At 46.5% G+C, this 18508-nt stretch overlaps 1 protein-coding gene across 24 annotated transcripts in view; it reads left to right on the forward strand.

Annotated features, from left to right (window-relative positions):
- The window catches only part of Rbfox2 (RNA binding fox-1 homolog 2), a 238930-nt gene extending 224079 nt beyond the window's left edge, over window positions 1-14851 (forward strand). For 11 of the 24 annotated variants that reach the window (XM_041671960.1, XM_041671961.1, XM_041671947.1 and 8 more), the window contains 4 exons: window positions 4190-4221; window positions 7420-7508; window positions 8040-8112; window positions 9691-14851. In XM_041671960.1, the coding sequence (XP_041527894.1) occupies window positions 4190-4221; window positions 7420-7508; window positions 8040-8112; window positions 9691-9745 (249 nt within the window). In that variant the 3' untranslated portion in view covers window positions 9746-14851. Of the gene's footprint in view, window positions 1-2172; window positions 2216-4189; window positions 4222-7419; window positions 7509-8039; window positions 8113-9690 lie in introns of those variants that run through there. The other 13 variants (XM_041671966.1, XM_041671957.1, XM_041671964.1 and 10 more) reach the window with 3 other exon arrangements.
- Window positions 14852-18508: the final 3657 nt, after the last annotated feature.

Here is an 18508-nt window from a genome sequence, read left to right on the forward strand (position 1 = left end):
GACAAAGTGTGGTAGCTAACAGGAAGAGCTTTTGAGTTTAGAAGACTGTTTGTAGGAAGCTTTCCAAATGGTCTTTTTCTGAATGCTAGCATAGTCTACCGACCCAAATTGTTAAGACAATTTTATAAATAGGAAGTTACTCGGTAGGGCAGGTCAGCATACCCAGGAGGTGCTTTCTGTAGCCTCGCCTCTCTGGGCTTTAAGGCTGTTGATACCTGCTTATTCGGCAGTCTGAGGTCAGACCATTCAGAAGGCACCGAGTCAGGATAGCATGCTGAGCATGTACTATTTAGAGTAGGCCTTAAGCGTGTCTACCTAGTAAAGATCCTTAGTCATGAGTCATCAGTCCGTGTCTCAGATTGTGATTGCCAGAATTGCATACAAGCTCTCTTTGTATTTTAATTCTAATACTTGTTCAGCAAATTTTCTAGAAGTACCTTTCCCATATTTATAGTTGAAGACTGGGCAGATTATGCATTTCTGAATGTGCATATTTACATACGATGTTAGCATATGCATCCTCCATATTCTTAGAAAACTCAACTTCGTATCATTTACTTTTTTTGGACTCTGCTCTGGTAGAGCAGGCTTTCCATTTGAATTATTTCCTTAACTGAGGGTTTTGTTGTTTGTTTAGGACTTTGTGTTGTTTTGGGAGGCGGGGATTTGTTGTTTTGGGTTTTTTTTTTTTTGAGACAGGGTTTCTCTTTGTAACGCTGAGTGTTTTGGATCTCTCTCTCTCTCTCTCTCTCTCTCTCTCTCTCTCTAGACCTCCCTAGACCAGGCTGGCCTTGACTCACAGATATCCACCTGCCTCGCTCTGCCTCCCAAATGCTGGGATTAAAGGCATGTGCCACTACCACCCTGATTTTTCTAAAATATATCCTGCTTCTATTCTGGTTTTGCCTATTTCTACCGTAAACCAACCAACTAAATATTTGTTTGTGGTTCTCCTATTTCCTTATTTTACATTGTAACATCTTAATAAGAGATGATTTTTGATTTTTCAGTGCCATCAAGAAGGTGTTCTTAAGGGTTTTTCTTTTTTAGTTTTGGGTTTGTTTGTTTGTTTTTTGGGGTTTTTTTTGGGGGGGGGGTGTTTTGTTTTATTTCCCGAGACAGGGTTTCTCTGTAGCTTTGGAGCCTGTACTGGAACTAGCTCTTGTAGACCAGGCTGGCCTCAAACTCACAGAGATCCACCTGCCTCTGCCTCCCGAGTGCTGGGACTAAAGGCGTGAGTTGCCACTACCCAGCGTTGTTCTTATTTTTAATCTAAATAAGTAATCTGTAGAAGCTAAGCAAGAAATACAGTGGTTTGGCCACAGTACCCTTCATTCCCAGTGGCCCTTGCTAAAGCTCTGCTGCCTGTTTGCTGCCTTTTTCTTTCTCCCATCTATGTTGGTATTGCTAGGAGGAGGAAAAAAAAAAGTTGATCCCTAGTGCTGAGACCATATCTGAGCCCTCTAGTGAAAACCAAGACCACAGTATCTTCTTCAAACTATAACTGCTTAAACGGATTGTCTGAGGTTGAGTGTGAGGGAGCTAAGAAGTCTTAAAATCACAAGCAACAGATGTCTGTCTGGCTTTGAATTTGTTCTGCTTTTCTCTGCACATTTTCCTAACTGGGAATCTATCACTGCACCCTTAGCTGTGTTTCCTCAGAAGTGTGTCCTGGAATGGGATGAGTGCAGGATTTAGTGTGTAAAGATGCTAGCCCAGCCAGAGCATGAGCAGAAGACACTGGTGTGGAAAAGATGCTAGCCCAGCCAGAGCATAAGCAGAAGACATGGGGAGGCTGGCTTTACTTCTCAAGTCCTCTTCCCTGTTCTGCTCTCAGAGCAGTTCCTGATGGCACTTCTGCTTACTCATGGTACACTTGTGTTTGGAGATGATCTAGCCATCATGTCCTCCATTTGTAAAGAGGCCTGGTCTTCCAGGATAGGTGTGTGCCCATCCCCATCCCTGCTGTCCCCTTTTTTCCCGGTAGAAAAAGCCGTAGTTCACCCTAATTCATCCTCTAAATGGGATAACAACTGTTCCTGATTCTCACCTGTGAAAAGCATGCTTGCATCCAAAGGAAAGAAAAGGCTGGCAGCCCATGGTGGGCTCTTTGTATGATTGTTTTCTTCCACAGCTGTGTTTTTGAACTGCTCTTCCTGTGTTCTGTTATAGAATAGTCTTACAGGAACCAATCATTAGCGCTAAAATACCTCAGGTAGGAGTGCCAGTGTGACCTGCCAATCAATCAGATTGTGGATTGCAGTGAAAAAATTGAATTATACTAACCATTCCAGCTCCACGTTAGAGATGGGAACAGAGGCTTTTTTGGACAATCAAGACTTGTGAGCGTGTGATCTAAGGCCTGCTACCTCAGCAGTGCACACATCACATCCACACATCACGGCACTTACTGCAAGATGAGCCTTCCAGTCCCATCAGCACACATCTGCACAGACATGCCACTTGCACTAGCCCATCCCTGCTGCCTCTTTCAGCCTGTCAGTCACATTTGCCTGTGCTATTTAAACTAGTCTTTGGTATCAGAGATCTTATCAGCTGAGGAACTGCTGAATGAAATGTCAAAAAGGAGGAAACAGACTTCTGCCTACACAAGGCTTTCTTGCTTCCTTGAGTCCCGTGTTGAGCTGCATAGTGAAGTCCTAGTCAGAGGTGGACTGTGCTGCTGCAGAAGTGTGAGCCTGCTACAGGTCTGGACACACTGGGACTTGTAGCTCCTATGCCCTCTTTCCTATCCCCAGATAAGGTCAGCAAGTGTTGGATAATAGCAAGCCTGTTAGAGGGCTTGCAGCAGCTGGGTGCTAGCAGAGGAAAATTGACCACTACTTTATAACCCAGTTAGCTCACGTTTTAGATATGAACTAATTTGGAGAGATATGGAATAGTAAAGTATTTGAAATTCATTAAAAGATTATCTCTCTATCATGTAAGTCAAAGATATTTAAGTTGATCATAATAATCTCTCCTTAGCCACAAATTTAATCATGAGATAGAACTTTAACTGACACTTTCCAGAGTAGATCGATCTGGCCATCTAGAGCACAGATTGTAATTTTGTAATCAAGTCTGTGCCATGTCTTCATGAGAACTCACTGTTTCATGAGGCGGTGGCTCTCAGCTGCAGTAGGAAAAGAGGGCACTAGGATCACCTAGGGCCAAAACCAATAGTTAGAGGCCAAACATTAGGCCTTTGCTGAGTGGAATAGATCTACTCCTTGCTGATGCCATTAACCATCATGCCTGCCAGTCCCCTAAACACATGCGTACGCACACGTGCACACACTTGCCTTGCTCTGTCCATGTGCACACTACATGAGATAACAAGCTTCCATTTGTCTGCTGGTCTTGAACTGCACACTTTCCTCCTTGGTGTCACATGTCATTGTCTTTCAGATAGAGAGAAGGTGTCTTGACATCACATGCTCACCAAAGTCCTGTTTTAATGTAAACCTAAAACAAAAATACAATAAAATTAAAGTCAAGGTTAAAATCAAGATAAGTTAAAAAATCTGTAGATGTGCAGGCAAGGGTCACGAGCAGGGGAATGATGGTTAGAATCTGTTTTGACTCAAACATAGCTATAGAAATGGTACAGAAGAGTCCCAGTGGTACAGAGTTAATTCAGTGATAAAACTGATTCAGGGAGGAAGAGTAGCCAACCTCCAGGAGGTAACACTGGGCTGCAGGAAATAGACTTTCCTTTAACATCTTTGGAAAGTCATTAGCGAAGGGGCAAAAGCAACAGCATTTAGCTTTGAGAAGCTGGAAATAGAAGCAAAGGTATGGCAAATAATTGAGAAAACAAAATTCTCAGATATAGGAGAAACCTTGGAAGAACACTAGATAAGAATATGCAGTTGTTCCCAGAGAGTGAGCAGCTGGGTGAGCTCTGTGGGTTGGGTCTGAATTCTAGCGCCAGAACCAGGCAGGTTGAATAGCAGAACAATGTAGGATTGGACCACTTAATTGGGAACACTAGGTATTGTTTAGAAAGGTTACAAAGAAATTAAGTATTTCCCAAGGGGCATGTGTGTATTTAAACCAGGCTTAGCCATGCTAAACTTAGGCAGCTCTTAGAGTTCCAGAAGCCGTCTGTGTGTGCCCTCCTACACTATGGTGTGCTGTGGCCATGCTAATCCCCATTTTTTGTTTTATTTCAAATCACACACAGATAGAATCTGCAAACTGCTTCAGATCAAACAGGTCTGATTGTGTGTAAATACATATGTCCTTTTTAATTTTTATTAATGGTTGCTTCAGTTTTGCATCAGTGCATGGTTAAAAGCAATACACATCAGCTATTCATGACCTCATATCTCCAAACGAATTATTTCTCCTCTTTTTTTGTTTGTTTGTTTGTGCAGTCAGCTGAAGAAATGTTAACATCTCACTCTAAATCTCTCAGTGGAGTCTCTGTTCCCTTCTCTGATATAACAGATGGGTTACTGCTTGTTATAATTATTAACATTGTGGTATGGGCCAGGGCTCGGGTGGGCAAGATTTACTCCTCCTTTGGGCTGGGGAGGGCCAGTTGTTAGGGTATGGAATGTTAACTCAAGTGGTGACTGACTGTCTCCGTAATGCCAGGTCGTTGTGGCTGCACGCTCTAGTAATTGAGGCTGTGTACTTCACCGAGCTTGTGGTAGAGCCTAGGGCAAACCGCTGTCCCAAGAGAATGCTGGGATAGATAGAGTTAGCCAGTGCCAGTCTGGACGTGGTGGTTTTGCTGTTGTTTTAGCTCCGGATGTCGGCATGCTCAGTTTTAATGTGATTAATATTAATGTGGCGCCACCCCCCACGCCTGAGCCCTCTTCTCCTTCTCCCACCTTGTTCTTTTGAAAATTTTAAGAAACAGTAATGAAAACCTTGGTGTTTCAAACTGCAGTTTGCTCTCATGTTCTATAAAAACCTTCAAATTTGCTGTCTAAAGTAAAGTCTAGGGGAAATTTCTTAGCCCCTTGCACACTCTGAAACCTAGAATACAATTAAGTAGATTGTATTTTGTAGACTTTGTCCTGAGTTTTGTGTAATGTTCTGTAGAATACCCAATTGCAGCAGCAGCAAAAAGACTTCGGATCTGAAAGAAATAGTTTCCAGATGATGCTCTTTTCCTTAGGCATTGGTGAACTCCCGACTTGCTTGGTAAAAAGTATTACCTCTCCCTCCCACATGCAACCTTCCTTTCAATGACTTCTCGGTAACTGCTGAAAGATTCAAAGCTTCCCAAGAACTTTAATGGGGTTTTTCTTATTGCCAGTATTCTCCCAAGCCCCTCAGTGCCAGTAAAGTATTTCATCCCATCCTGCACTTGAACTACAGAGAGCTTCATCAATCAAACCCCAAAGTTAGAAGCCACTCATGGAAGCAAATACTGCAGATGGAAAAGGCCCACTTCCTGCCCAGTGGGAAAGACTTCAGCTACTGAGGGAGCCATTGCTGCCAGTTACCTGGTTCGGGAGCCCTTTCTCCCAGTTAGCAGCCACAACTCAGCTCTCAGGGATCAGGCCTGAGTCTGTCCTACCAGTGGGAACCTACAACCCTGCTCCAGTCTGTAAGTGCTGTATCTAGCTAAGTGGTTGCCAGGCCTTAGCTCCTTTCACTGTCTTAGCTTTCTAAATTTGTAAAGATTATTTTGAAGGAATGCTAAAGAGACAAAGCACATGGTGCTAAATTACTTTTATTACAAAGACATTTTCCTAAAGATTCAGCTTCTAATCTAAACAGAATGAACAGCTGAGCCTTTATGGCCCAGAAAAGATGGAACTATAACGATGAACTTTTTCTTCTCTAACCAGCGGTTTCACCATCCCATGTCCTCTCCGAGGCTCAGTGTCACAGGGTGCTTCCTGCCACGTTCCTACCTGGACCATGCCATTGCCAGGGTTTTGTAATGTGACTCAGATTGTCCCTTTTGGACACCTATAGAGTGTCAACAAAGGAATGCTGCATGGCAGCTGGACCACGGACGTGATAGGTGTATTTGAAGCTGCTGACAGGGACTTCCTACACCATAGTCTTAGAACAGGATGGATGCTCCCTCATACTGCTGGCAGTTTACTAGAGGAAGCTTAGACGTTCATAAAATTATACATGTTCCCAAAATGAGATTTATCAGCCAGAGCTGCTAGGTGGGGTGCCAGAGAAGAGCAAGGATCCCATTAGAAAATACTTTAGCCTGGGGCTGGAAACGTGGCTCAGTGGTTAAAAGCACCAACTGCTCTTTCAAAGGTCCTGAGTTCAATTCTCAGCAACCATCTACCTAATAGAATCTGGTGCTCTCTTCTGGCGTGTAGGAATACATGGAGAGCATTCATATATTAAAAAATATAAATTAATTTTTAAAAAGAAAGAAAATACTTTGGTGGTGGTGGCACACACCTTTAATTCCAGCACTCGGGAGGCAGAGGCAGGCAGATCTTGAAGTTCAAGGACAGCCTGGTCTACAGAGTGAGTTCCAGCACAGCCAGGACTATAGAGAGAAACCCTGTCTCAAAGCACCCCCACTGCAAAAAGAAAAAAGAAAGAGATGTGTATCTGAATTAGATTTAGATAAAGTAGGTGAATTGTAGAAGAATAAGTGAAATGAGGCCTTAACCAGTTGTATCCTATCTCAAGAGCCCTGATTACATGACTATCCTTGAATCCTTCCAGAAGGGGGAAAAATAACAGTTAAATGATTAAGAGGCATGTCTGATTTTGTCAGTGCTAGCCAGTGCTTCTAAACCACTTGTAACGATTTCCCTGGGTTGTGGGCTGGATTTAACAGAGTTTTCTTTAGAGAACTAGGGTCAGACATTTGCCTTTTACAACCACATTCTCTGCAGGTGGCAGGCTCAATTGTCTCACAGGCATTGATGCTCTCCTGCCTGGTATGCTTGGTTGCTTCCTTCTCAGGGTTATTCTCCACAGACCTGATAGGCCAGATGTATCTAATCTCTGGGTCAGACCTTCCTATAACCTGCTACAACCCTAGCAACCAACTAGTCCCAGGACAGAGAATCTGAACTTGACACCTCTGGGTGTAATAGATTTTAGCTCTGTTATATACATGTACTCAGAGTTCTCCCAACATACCATGAATATTTCCCCTATCAAGAGTTCCAGAAAACACTGTGAAGTAAGATTCAAAATCATATCTGTATTTCTTAAAATTACTAGATAGTATTTGTGTGCTTTATTTTTCTTACTGTCACAAATTGAAAACCAAATTCTGACATTGGCTAATGCTTGATTTCCTACCATAGGAGGAACATGCAGACTGGTGCAGTTTGAAACATCCCTTCCCATGTGTGTCTGTGTTTGTATCTGTCCTTGTGTCTACACGTGTGCGTCTGTATTGGGGAGGGGGGTGTCTATCTCGGGGAGAGGTAGCTGTAAAGTCAGTTCTCTTCTCTCCTGTAGGGTGGATATGCAGCCTACAGATATGCACAGCCTGCTACTGCAACCGCAGCCACAGCTGCTGCAGCCGCTGCAGCCGCTTACAGCGACGGGTATGTACAGAGCCAGGGCAAGCAGGCTCTTGGATGCCCTGAGCCCCGTGTCATCTGAGCGTCACCCCTTTCCTCTTTCATCGTGTCTAGACCTGCCCTCAGTGCCCGGTCTCCTGCCATGCCAGTACCCAGGCCTCAGCTCTTCCTGTTCTCGCGCCTTCCCCTCCCACCCCCACAGACAGGGTTTCTCTGTAGCTTTGGTTCCTGTCCTGGGAACTAGCTCACAGAGATCCACCTGCCTCTGCATCCCGAGTGCTGGGATTAAAGGCATGCACTGCCACCACCTAGCTGTTCTCACTCTGTTGTCCTGTCTCTTCATGGGCTATGATCATAGCCAGTTTTCTTCCTCATCTGATCCCTCCTCTGCCATTTTACAAAAGTGCATCAGGATTTCCCAGGTACTGCATTTAGGAACAGCCCTGGGAAGGCTCTTTCCATCTGCCATTTTCCCTATCATGAGTCCAAGTCTGCAGCACAGGGCCTTCTGTTTCAATCTCGCCTTTCTTCATCTGACGTCCTTCTCTTTTCCAGTTACGGCAGGGTGTACACAGCTGACCCCTACCATGCCCTCGCCCCTGCCGCCAGCTATGGAGTTGGCGCTGTGGTAAGTTTATATGCTTTTTCTTTCTTTCTTTCTTTCTTTTTTTTTTTTTTTTTTTTTTTGAGACAAGGGTTTTTTGTGTGTTTGTGTAGCAGCTCTGGCTGTCCTGGAGTTTGCTTTGTAGACCAGGCTGGCCTAGAATTCACAGAGATCTGCCTGCCTCTGCCTCCCAAGTTCTGGAATCAAAGGTGTGTGTATCCACCTTGTGCATACCGTTTTTTTCTTAAACTATGTTACTCCTGACTTCTACACACAAACTTGAAAGATCTGGGGAAGTGATACATTGTCATCTGTTGCCAAGGTATGGAAGCCATTTGAGACTCTGGGAGTTTCTGTTCTTTTCTTTACTGTATGTCTGGAAAGGCAGTGTGAAGGAAGGGATTGATGGTGACAGTCTTCCCCACGTAATGACATCATTTAAAGAAGATGAAGAGACTGGGTTCCAGTGCCAGGTGCATGCATAGTGTTCTCGATAGTATCAAGGGCTTCGTTATGTTAAAATGCCCAGTTTTCACAGTAGTGTATTCAATTTTTAATTGCCAAGGTCTAACAATGTCCCTGCTATCCCCCTGCCTTTTGATATATTGGGACTCACGGTATTGTCAACACTGTAGAGGCAGTTTCTAGTAGCAGTTGTAGGGAAGAAGCATCTAGAGCATGTCTAGAATAACCCATAGGACTAATGTTCTCTCTGCAGCCCTCTTGGATGTGGCTTAGATGCCTTTCCTGCTGGTTGGTATTCATAGCTACAAGGACAAGCCATTCCATAATGACACTGTTTTATCTCATGCTAAACAATAAAGCCCCTACACTGAAAGAAAGATTCAGGGTAAGATTCCTGAGAAGTTTCTCATAGAAAGAAACAAGATACCAGAGAAAGTGAGTTGATAACAGTGAGGAACTAGCCAGGGTGACGCTGCACATCTGCAGCTCACACAGACTCCAATATCAGGAAGAGATTATCCTCATGGAACTCGCTCCCGTTACTCCCCAAACAATGCAGTATGACAGTGGTTTGCAGAGAGCACGTTACCTTCTGTAGGAGTCATTTGCAGAGCATGTGTCTGCTTATACAAGAACACTAAACCTTCCTAACAGAGGACTAGAGCTGATGAGTTTGGGCATCCCTGAGCATTTCAGAAATCTGTGCCCCATGATATTGAGACACCTGTATTTTGTAGATGTATGGAGGAGATCTGTTTCATTGGTTGAAAGACTAATTTAGGTTTAAATGTAGCATCATCTCAAGCCAGGATGTGACCACCTCTGCCAAGAAGAAGTCAGAAGTAACACACTCTCCCAGGTCACATGTGAGAAGGGAGTTCCCAGTCCAGTTCCTGTCAGGATGCTAATAGCATCACAAATGCAAACTTGTAGGACTTCTCTTTAAAGAACTAGTTAGAAACTGTGCCAGGTCTGCCTTCTCTGCCTAGTCATTGTGGGAATTGTGGGGTAAGCCATTGTGCTGCCCCCCACCTGGGCTGCCCGAGTGATGGTGACCGACCCCTTCTCGGGTCTTGGTGCTTTGTTTCTAATGCTTCTCATCACCTTTCAATATTTTTATGTCTCTAATCACTGCAGGCGAGTTTGTACCGAGGTGGCTACAGCCGATTTGCCCCCTACTGAAGTGACGTGAGACCCCTGCAAATGGGACAGCCCCCAGTTCATGAGGCCTGGCTATTGCAATATTTACTAGTAGAGGACTCTAGAGCAAGATGAAGAGGAAAACAGACAAACAAAAAAGAGAGAATACTTTTTTATACCTCACTATGTTCTTTGAATATGTATTTTTCCTTTAAATTTCTGCCTTTAATTCTTTTGTTCCAAAGATTGTGCTTTTTTTTTTGTTTGTTTGTTTGTTTTTTTGTTTTTGATTTTTTGGGGTTTTTTGTTTTGGGGGGAGGATTGTTTTTGGGTTTTTTTGGGGAGGATTGTTTTTGATTTTTTTTTTTGTTATTTTAATTTTTTAAAACTGGTTAAAAAAAAGATAACTGCATTTCCACATCTATACGTTCGTGCTTAGCTTGTTCTGTCAGTCACAGAAGAGGCAGCCCAGGAGGAAGGAGCTGAGAAACGTATTGGATCAGAAGCCAGCAGACAGAATTACCAAAGTGTATCTGGTGCTGAGTGGCTGGGGGCAAGCAGAGTGGGCCAGCTCTGCAGCAGTGTGTTCTTCTGGCCTGTCTTTGGCCGGAGACTCTGACTGGCTGTGGCTGGAATCCACAGGCCGCTAGGTAGGAGTCTGTTTGTGCTTGTAAAACAGGAGAATTTAAAAGATGCTTTTCTCTCCTCTTCCCTCCTGGCTTTGCATTCTTTTTACAATCATTTACACTCACAGCCTGCGAGTGCTGGCATAGTTTGGGAATACAGAGCTGGTATTTCCCAGCATGCTCTCAGGCTGCGGGTAAGAGACACCTCAGTAGAAAACTGACCTTGGAGTGAGCTCCAGAATAGGAAACAGAAAACCCCAGCATTCCTGCTGGGCTGCTGCCCCTTTCGTTGAGCCACTGTGCAGCTCATCTATTCTTTTATTAACATGCTACTCCCATGTCCTCAAGATTCAGGAATCTAGGACCCAGGGACAGAAGAATGAGTAGTCAGTGGCCAGATCCCCCAGGTATCTGGGCACAGCTTGAGGACTGAAAGTACAGATTGTTAGAGCCATTAAAGAGTGTGTAGGAGAGAAGGGAAGTCCAGCCTGGTGTCCCTTCCTTCTCCTGCAGCACAAAGTCAGTACAGAGTGACACGGGGCATCAGAAAGCCTCTGCTGGGGCAAGACGAGGAGCCGAGCCCTAGGTCAGCTGTCCCTGCAGTGTGGTAATCAGGTAGGGCAGGCAGAGGCACTTTGTACTCACTCCAAAGCCATAGGAACTTCCATCTTCCAAAGCCTCATGAGTCTCCTGCCCCTGTGACCGCTGCACCCAGCTTCACACTGTCCTCCAGAGTCCCAGCAAGCACCCGAGCCCCTTGGGGAACATAAACAGGACAGGCCATGGAATCCAAGCCTACCTTGGAAGAAGGGTGTAAAATGCAAGGTCCTCCTGCAGGGGCCTTGACAGTAAAACCTGGCTTCAGTTTTGTTTCCAAAGGACTTCTCCCCTAGATTTGAGGTGTGCCTGATATGACAAGGGTCCCATAGAGGCTCCAGAATGAAAGCAGTAGGAAAAGGGCACATCAGATGGCTCCCTGGTCAGTTTACCTAAGGAGTCGCTGCTAAAGGGAGTAGTTTAGAGACACTAGCTTTGGCTTTGTTTTGGTTTGTTTTAGGTTTATTTTTATTGGGATTTTGGTTCTTTTGTTACTGTTTTTGCCTCTGCCTCTACACGTTTTTGACTGATAAATGATTCGTGTCCCTGAATTAAAATGGCTGACGTTTGACCGCATCAAGCATCCTTTGTAAGCCGGGCCCTGGCCTGCAGTTGAACAGACCATCCTGCTCTCAGATCCTATCTCCTGTGATATCTGAGGAGACAGCATGGAAGCCAGAGACTTCAGTGTAGTCATTGATTCTGGGGCAATGTGTAGATTGGGAAATAAGATTGGCCATCCACTGGCCATTTATGGAGTCCCTTCCCCAAGGCCAAAGTTTGGTTTGTTGTTGCTGTTGTGACAGTTTTCTTTGTCTGTACATAAATATTTTAGTTGGGGGAAGGGATGGGCTAGGGCCTTTTGGAGTTCTAGAGAATGAGGGCAGAGATATTTTTGTTTCTTTTATTTCATTTTGAGAGAATTTCCTGACTAAAGGAACAGAAATTTGGGGTCATGTTTAATAAGGGCCATTTTAATAAAAAGGCCTCTTCACCCAAGGAAGACTAGGCCAATCCCTCAACAGCTGTATCCACAAAGGGGAGAAATGGGAAAAGAATTAAAGAAGGCGTCTTTTCTTTTCTCCTAGACAGGAATAAGAGTGGCCCTGGCAGGGTGAGGAAGGTAATTCCCATGGCCCATGCTGGAGGGGCCTTCACGCACTTCAGTTCAGCTGGTTCTGGCTGAGGCCTCCAAGGCCAGTTGTTTGCCAGTGTGTCTTTGCTTCTTGTACAAGGACACTCTCCCATGCCACTTCCTCGGCTTCCTTTTCCAAGGAAGACTAGATGGAATTGGCTTTTTATGCAAGGGTCTTTGGATTTCAGGGTGAGCACTGAGAGTTGGGGCTCCCAAGTGTCTGGATTCCACTGTATCTGCCTCATGGTTGGTCCTCAAGGCCACAGTGCTGGCATGTTGGACGGCTTTGGGAAGCGAGCTGGAGGAGACGGGCATTTGTGACTATAGAGGATGCTGGGTGGTGGTCTCCAAGATGACTGATGTTAGAGCACAGCATGGGACTGACATGCTCAGCTTTGCAGGCTGGTGTAGCCTGAGCTTTCTATGCTGCGACTCTTACTTAGAAGCTGGGCTCCTTTAAGGAGACTTGTAGTGAAAACGTTTGTCTGGCTGTCCCTCTTTCAGCCCGGAGAGCTGCCTTAGGTCTTTTCTAGCATTTCTGTGTTACTTAGTTCGACCTCAGCCCAGATCCACCGTGTTACCTGTCATTTTTAAGGCTCTCAGGTTTCCCGGAACCTCCTGTCACCAGTCATCATCACCCCTGCAGCAGCCACAGTCTGAATTGAGCCAGCATGCTTTCTTCCCTTGGAAACGACCTGACACTTGGCTCTTAGTTTAAGGGGAGCTCGTGGCTTTTCTGAAAATGTGGACCTCCTCAGGGGCTGAACTGCTTAGTTTAGGCTGTGTGTTCCTAGAGGAGCAGCCTGCAGATCTGTGACCACCTCCATCCTGTACCTAGTCATGTAGCTTCCAGACATAAGGGACTGTGAGATGAATGGAGCATCCCCAAGGATATGCAAGAAGAGCATAGTGCGCCCCTGTTCCTGTGCCAGGCGAACAAGACCAACCAAGGGCAGTCTGGAACACAGGTGTGTCAGGAGGGGCAGGGAGCTGCCTGCCGAACCTTCCCCTTTGGCCCAGCCAGTTCTCCACTACTCGAAACTCTAGCATGGCAATGTTTGCAGAGCTGCAGACTTTTCCCCGGATATTAGGAGGAAAGGGACTTTGGGGGGTGGGGAAGGGGTTGTGGTGTTTTAAAGCATAAGTTACCTGTTTGCACTGTTTTCAGATAGGAAACAATAGTGGGCACGGTGAACATCTGATGTGAACGTGTGTTTTATTTTGTCATGCTCTTGAGAATGTCTGACCATTTGTAGTATACACCAGTGACACTTGATTCTCTGTTGCATAAAACACTATATTTTTGGAAATGTTGCTGTCCGGAAGCCTCTTCCCACGCCTTCCCTCTCCTGTGTTCTTCCTTTACCTTTGCTTTCCTCATCAGCCAGGCAGTTGCCATGCCCGAGCCAGAGCGGGAGACAGGGCCCCACCCCAAGCAGGCTCTGGGTGTCCTAACCAGCATGTGCCCTCTAGGTTACTGAGTGCAGGACAGTCCTTGGCAACTATCCTTTTGAAAGGCTCACCGACTACCACAGGTTGCCGAACTCTTCAGCGAGGCACTGGAAGTGAGCCAGGGGGCACAGGTCCCTGAAATATTGTGGTTGGCTGTGGAAGCCATGTTCTTATGCAAGTTACCGAAACTGTAGCCAGTTACAGTGTACTCAGGAAAACGGTAGTTGAGTTCAGCCATGGTGGTGCTGGCTGGCAGGGATTGGTAACTGAGAACTGCTCATCAGCCAAAACTCAACCTTGCCTTGACAGAGACCTCCGGCCTAGGGGGCAGCCCTCTGTCTGCTAGTTCTGTCCATGCCAGCACTGGGAGGGCTGCATTTACCCTGGCAGGCAAAAAGGGAACAGCGATGCTCTTTCCTTCCCCTCCCCCTTCCGGTTACCAATGCCAGATTCCCAGGGGCACGCAAGTTTTTGAGTTTTTCAGAAAATGCTTTTGGTTTGGTTTTTCCGGGGACTGACATGCTTTAATCGCTGTCTGTCCCCATCAGGACTCCTAGCTTAGCTGTTCTCTTGTATTTTCTGTTCACAGTATTTTTGTGTGTGCGTGCTTGTTGGGCAGCTCATTTTGGCTGCATTATATATTGAGTGATGAACTGATCCTTGTTTTTTCCCCCCAAGGGACATGAATTTTCCCCTTCTGTCACCGTTATGCTTGTGAATAGCTAGAGCCACCTGGGGTTGACACTCCCGAAGTAGAGCTGCAGAGAGAACTGAGGCTCCAGGTTTTTGAGTCTCAGTCTTGTCAAGGCTCAAAGTACCACAGAGCCTCTCTCTTCTCCACACCCCTGTGGCAAGGAGTGGCCTGCCTAGCACGTGCAGCTTCCCTGTGGCAGGACAGGTACCACTGGGGCATGGGGACATACTCGGATGCTTGTACAATTGAACACCTAGCCATGTCCCTTTCCCTCCCAGCCTCTCCCACAATCACCCCCTAGGACACCAGAGCTGCTTGCCCAGGGCCCTGTTTCCCTGCTAACTCCAGAGAAGCACTCGGGGCTTGTGACAGTCTCTAACTCCCTCCTCCTCTCCCTAAGAATCATATTGTATAGTAGCTTTCAGACCATACAGTATTCATTGGGTTACTCCTATTATTATCAAGTAGCTGGAATTGTGAAGGTTGGAGTAGTTAGATCTTTAGCTTTTATTCCTTATTTTTTGTATTACTCTCCATGTGTATAAATTATTGATCATGTTGCTGGCTTTTATAAACTCTAAGCAGAGGAGGGGCCCTGCCTCAGCCTTTGCAGACGGTAATGAAGCACTGTTTTTAAATAAAAGAGAGAAACACCACCTGGCTGCCTGTGGATCTTTCTTTCTTGCCTGAAGCCCAGGCTCTAATAGGGAAAGAGAAGGAGAAGCCACAGCACTTGTCCTGGAAGGCTGTCCAGGAGCTGGGAGGTAGGTGACTCCACCTATTCTGGCTGGCAGCCAGCTCCTCTTCATCCCCTGCTGCCCACTTGCGTATATGCTAGCTCCGCTGACCAGTTGAACCCTCCTGGGGTGCCTGCTTCCCTGGCCTCTGCCACCCGATTCCTTTCTTCACCTTAACTGTGTGGAAGGCTTCTGCTGTTGGACTGGCCTTCAACCATCCCTCACTAGTGGTTTCTCAGCCACTCCCTGAGTCCTGGGGAGAGTGGGATCCTCTGGTAGACTCACAAATGTGTGAGCCTTGGCCTCTTTCTGTCCTCAGCTCTCAGGTGAACCCCTCTGTGCCCTGCACCTGACCTTACCACTTTGTCTCTATGAGGTTTGTCTCCTCTCTCACAGCGTGAGCCTTTTCCTGCCTAGGATCTTAAATCTTTAATGCTTTCTCCTCCTCTCCCACCCCCCAAAAATCCCAAGTTTTCTCCATGGTAACCCGGAATAAGCTCCCACCTTCTGTCTGCCTGCTCTTTACTCTGCTGCCGCCTGACTCCACTTCCCACACGAGGCTCTCCCTCAGGGTGAAAGCCAACACTGCTCCGTCCTATGTGGTGTCCCTCAGCTGCCTCTGCTGGCCCCGGTAACTGGCACATTCCCTAAACTGAGAAACCCATTTAATACACAGCAGCAGCACTTGGCTGGAGACCTTGGGGCTCATGGGACTGTCCCCTGTGCTCTGGCCCTTTGACCCTGACCCAGGCTGTATCTCTGGGTCTGTGACACGGTGGCAGGATAGTGTGATCACTTCAAGGAGAGAAACTGGTCCTAGCCCTTACCGTGTCCCCTTACTAAACACATAAGCTAAAGCATGGAGTGGGCATTGTGTCCAAAGTCACATGGGAAGTGGCAGGGCAGGGTCCAGCCCCAGGCAGCGGCAGCCCAGCTCATATCTAGCTGACCCCTTTCTTACCCTGTGTGCATCCCAAAGTGTCACTAATTCCAACAGCTATTTCTGCCCATAATCTGGTTGGAGTACAGCAGACGCTTGTTTCTCACCACCACGGTCAAGTCAGCAGGCCTGTGTGGTAAGAAGAGTGACCGGGGCTGAGTGGCACCTGCCAAAGCCCTTGAGATTACCAACCGAACTGTACGACACATTAGGATGTGTCATAAATTTTGGCTATATTTTAGCCAGCAGTGGTACAATCACCATTAACCACAGCTATCTGAAGGCAGATGCAAGCGGATCTCTGAGTTCAAGGCCAGTCTGGTCTACAGAGTGAGCCATTGTCACACACACACAGTTTTGTGTGATGAATATACTTTAGAGTGGTGGTTCTCAACCTTCCTAACTCTTGACTTTTTAATGCGGTTCGTCGTGTTGTGGTGACCCCAACCATAAAATTATTTCCTTGCTACTTTATAGCTGAAGTTTTGCTACTATTAGGGATCGTCATATAAATATCTGATCTGCGACCCCTGTGAAAGGGTCGTTTGTCATCCCACCCAAGGGGTCATGACCCACAGGTTGAGAGCTGCTGCTCTAATTAAGAAAGAAAAACCTTTTGAAAGGAGGCGACACTCCAGTTGTCCTTCCTCTTCCGGGTCAGTTATCACCGACCCCGGACCCTGTTCTAACCACACTGCTCAGAAACCCTTGTTGCTGTATCATGTTCCCTTGGGGACAGCGTCACCAGCCAGTTTCTGAGCTCTGAGTTGCTCCTCTCCACCTGCCTCTCCCTGAACCCTGGCTGCACCCTGCCCTGACAGCTGAGCTCATTCCTGTCTCAGATGCTTGCCCAAACTCTGCCCCAGCTCTCCCCTTGGTCATGATCTAAGCACCCTTCTGGGAAGCCCTGACCACCCATCAGCTTAAATGACTTCCCAGTACTGCCTCTGTACCTACCTGGTTCGCTCTCATGGCACCGGTGAGTCTGAAGGTACATGACTGACCTTGGCCTCTTGGGAGCTTGCTAATGCATTCATCTCAGTTGTGAGGAAAACAGGCTTCCTGGCTTCTCAGTCAGTTCTCCAGGCTTTCACCTGGATCCTTGTAAAAAGTATGACCATATATCCAGCTCCCTAAAGTTCCATTTTCCAGTCTACAATCTAAACTCAGTACAGTTCTCCAAGCCCCAGCCGCTTATGTGCTTGCATCCCACCCTGCAAGCATAGGTTTGTGTGTGTCAGCACTCGGGGGTGCTAATGAGCTGTGTTCATTAGGAAGGAGGTCGAAAGCCAACTGAGCATAGGTACCCAGCTGGTAGAGCTGGCCCAGTGGTTAAAAGCACCAGCTGTTCTTCCAGAGGACCTAAGTTCGATCCCTAGCACCCATATGGGGCGACTCACAACGCCCTGTAATTCCAACTCCAGAGGATCTGATGGCCTCTTCTGGCTTCCACAGGCAGCTGTACACATGCATCACACACACGCACACACGTAAGAAGTCTTTAAAAGAAAAGTGTGTCCCTGTGCCATCTAAAGTGCTGGGATGGGTGACCCAATTCTCTCGGGAAGAGGGATCAAACGCCACTGTGGATCAGCACCCAGTCACCTGGGGAAATGTCACCATGAAGGCATACAAGAGGCTTTTTATAAAAAAAAAAAAAAAATTATTATGTATACAATGCTCTGCCTGTGTGTATGCCTGCAGGCCAGAAGACGGCACCAGACCTCATTACGGATGGTTGCTGGGAATTGAACTCAGGGCCTTTGGAAGAGCAGGCAATGCTCTTAACCGCTGAGCCATCTCTCCAGCCCCAAGGCTTTTTTTTTTTTTTTTAAAGATAAAAATAGGGTCTTACTGTATTACCCTGGCGTCCTTGAACTCAAGACTCCCTGCCTTCCCAGGCACTGGGATTGCATGCACTATTTGACCTACCAAAGGCATTTTTACTCCTCATGTTACCCGGTCTATGACAATGGCCTCACTTGGCTTCTTGCCCTACCCTTGCTCCCCCCCCCCCCTCCCCAAGCACAATGTGTAAACAGTTACTCTCCAATAAGCTAGTAGCTTCGCTGGAGCTGGGGTAATGCCAGCCGGATAAGTGATGAGTCTTTCGGATTGGGGGTGGGGAGAAGGTCTCTATATAGCCTCAGCTGGCCTGAAACTTAATATGCAGACCATCCTGGCTTTGAACTGCCTGCCCCTGCCTCTGGGGTGTTAGGGTTTCGCCAAAAGTGGAAAGGCGATTGTCATCCCCTCGATATTCGCTCTTCGCACCCTTGACCTTACCCATCCCAAGTCCGACACTATGGTTTGGGAACCAAAGTCTGTTCCTTTCCATAGTCCAAGCAAATAAGTGCCGAGGGTTGCCTCTCTTCGTGACGTGGTCCGGAAATGCATGGGAAAGTTTTCCAGGTTGGAATCTCTTGGGGATAGGAAGTGATTTTTAAAAAGATAAGTGGGGATGTCTTAATTTCTTTTCTATTGCAAGAAATAAAGTTACCAAGGTAACTTGTTTTAGCAAGTTTAATTTGGCACTTACAGTTGCAGAGGGTTAGAGTACATGACCATGGTTGCAGGCTGGCACACATGGTGCTAGAGCCGTAGCTGAGAGCTTACATTCATGAGGCAGACTTT

This window comes from Microtus oregoni, unplaced genomic scaffold, assembly GCF_018167655.1.
Source record: "Microtus oregoni isolate MIOR12 unplaced genomic scaffold, Mior012 000022F_ref0000154, whole genome shotgun sequence".
Lineage (NCBI taxonomy): Eukaryota > Metazoa > Chordata > Mammalia > Rodentia > Cricetidae > Microtus > Microtus oregoni.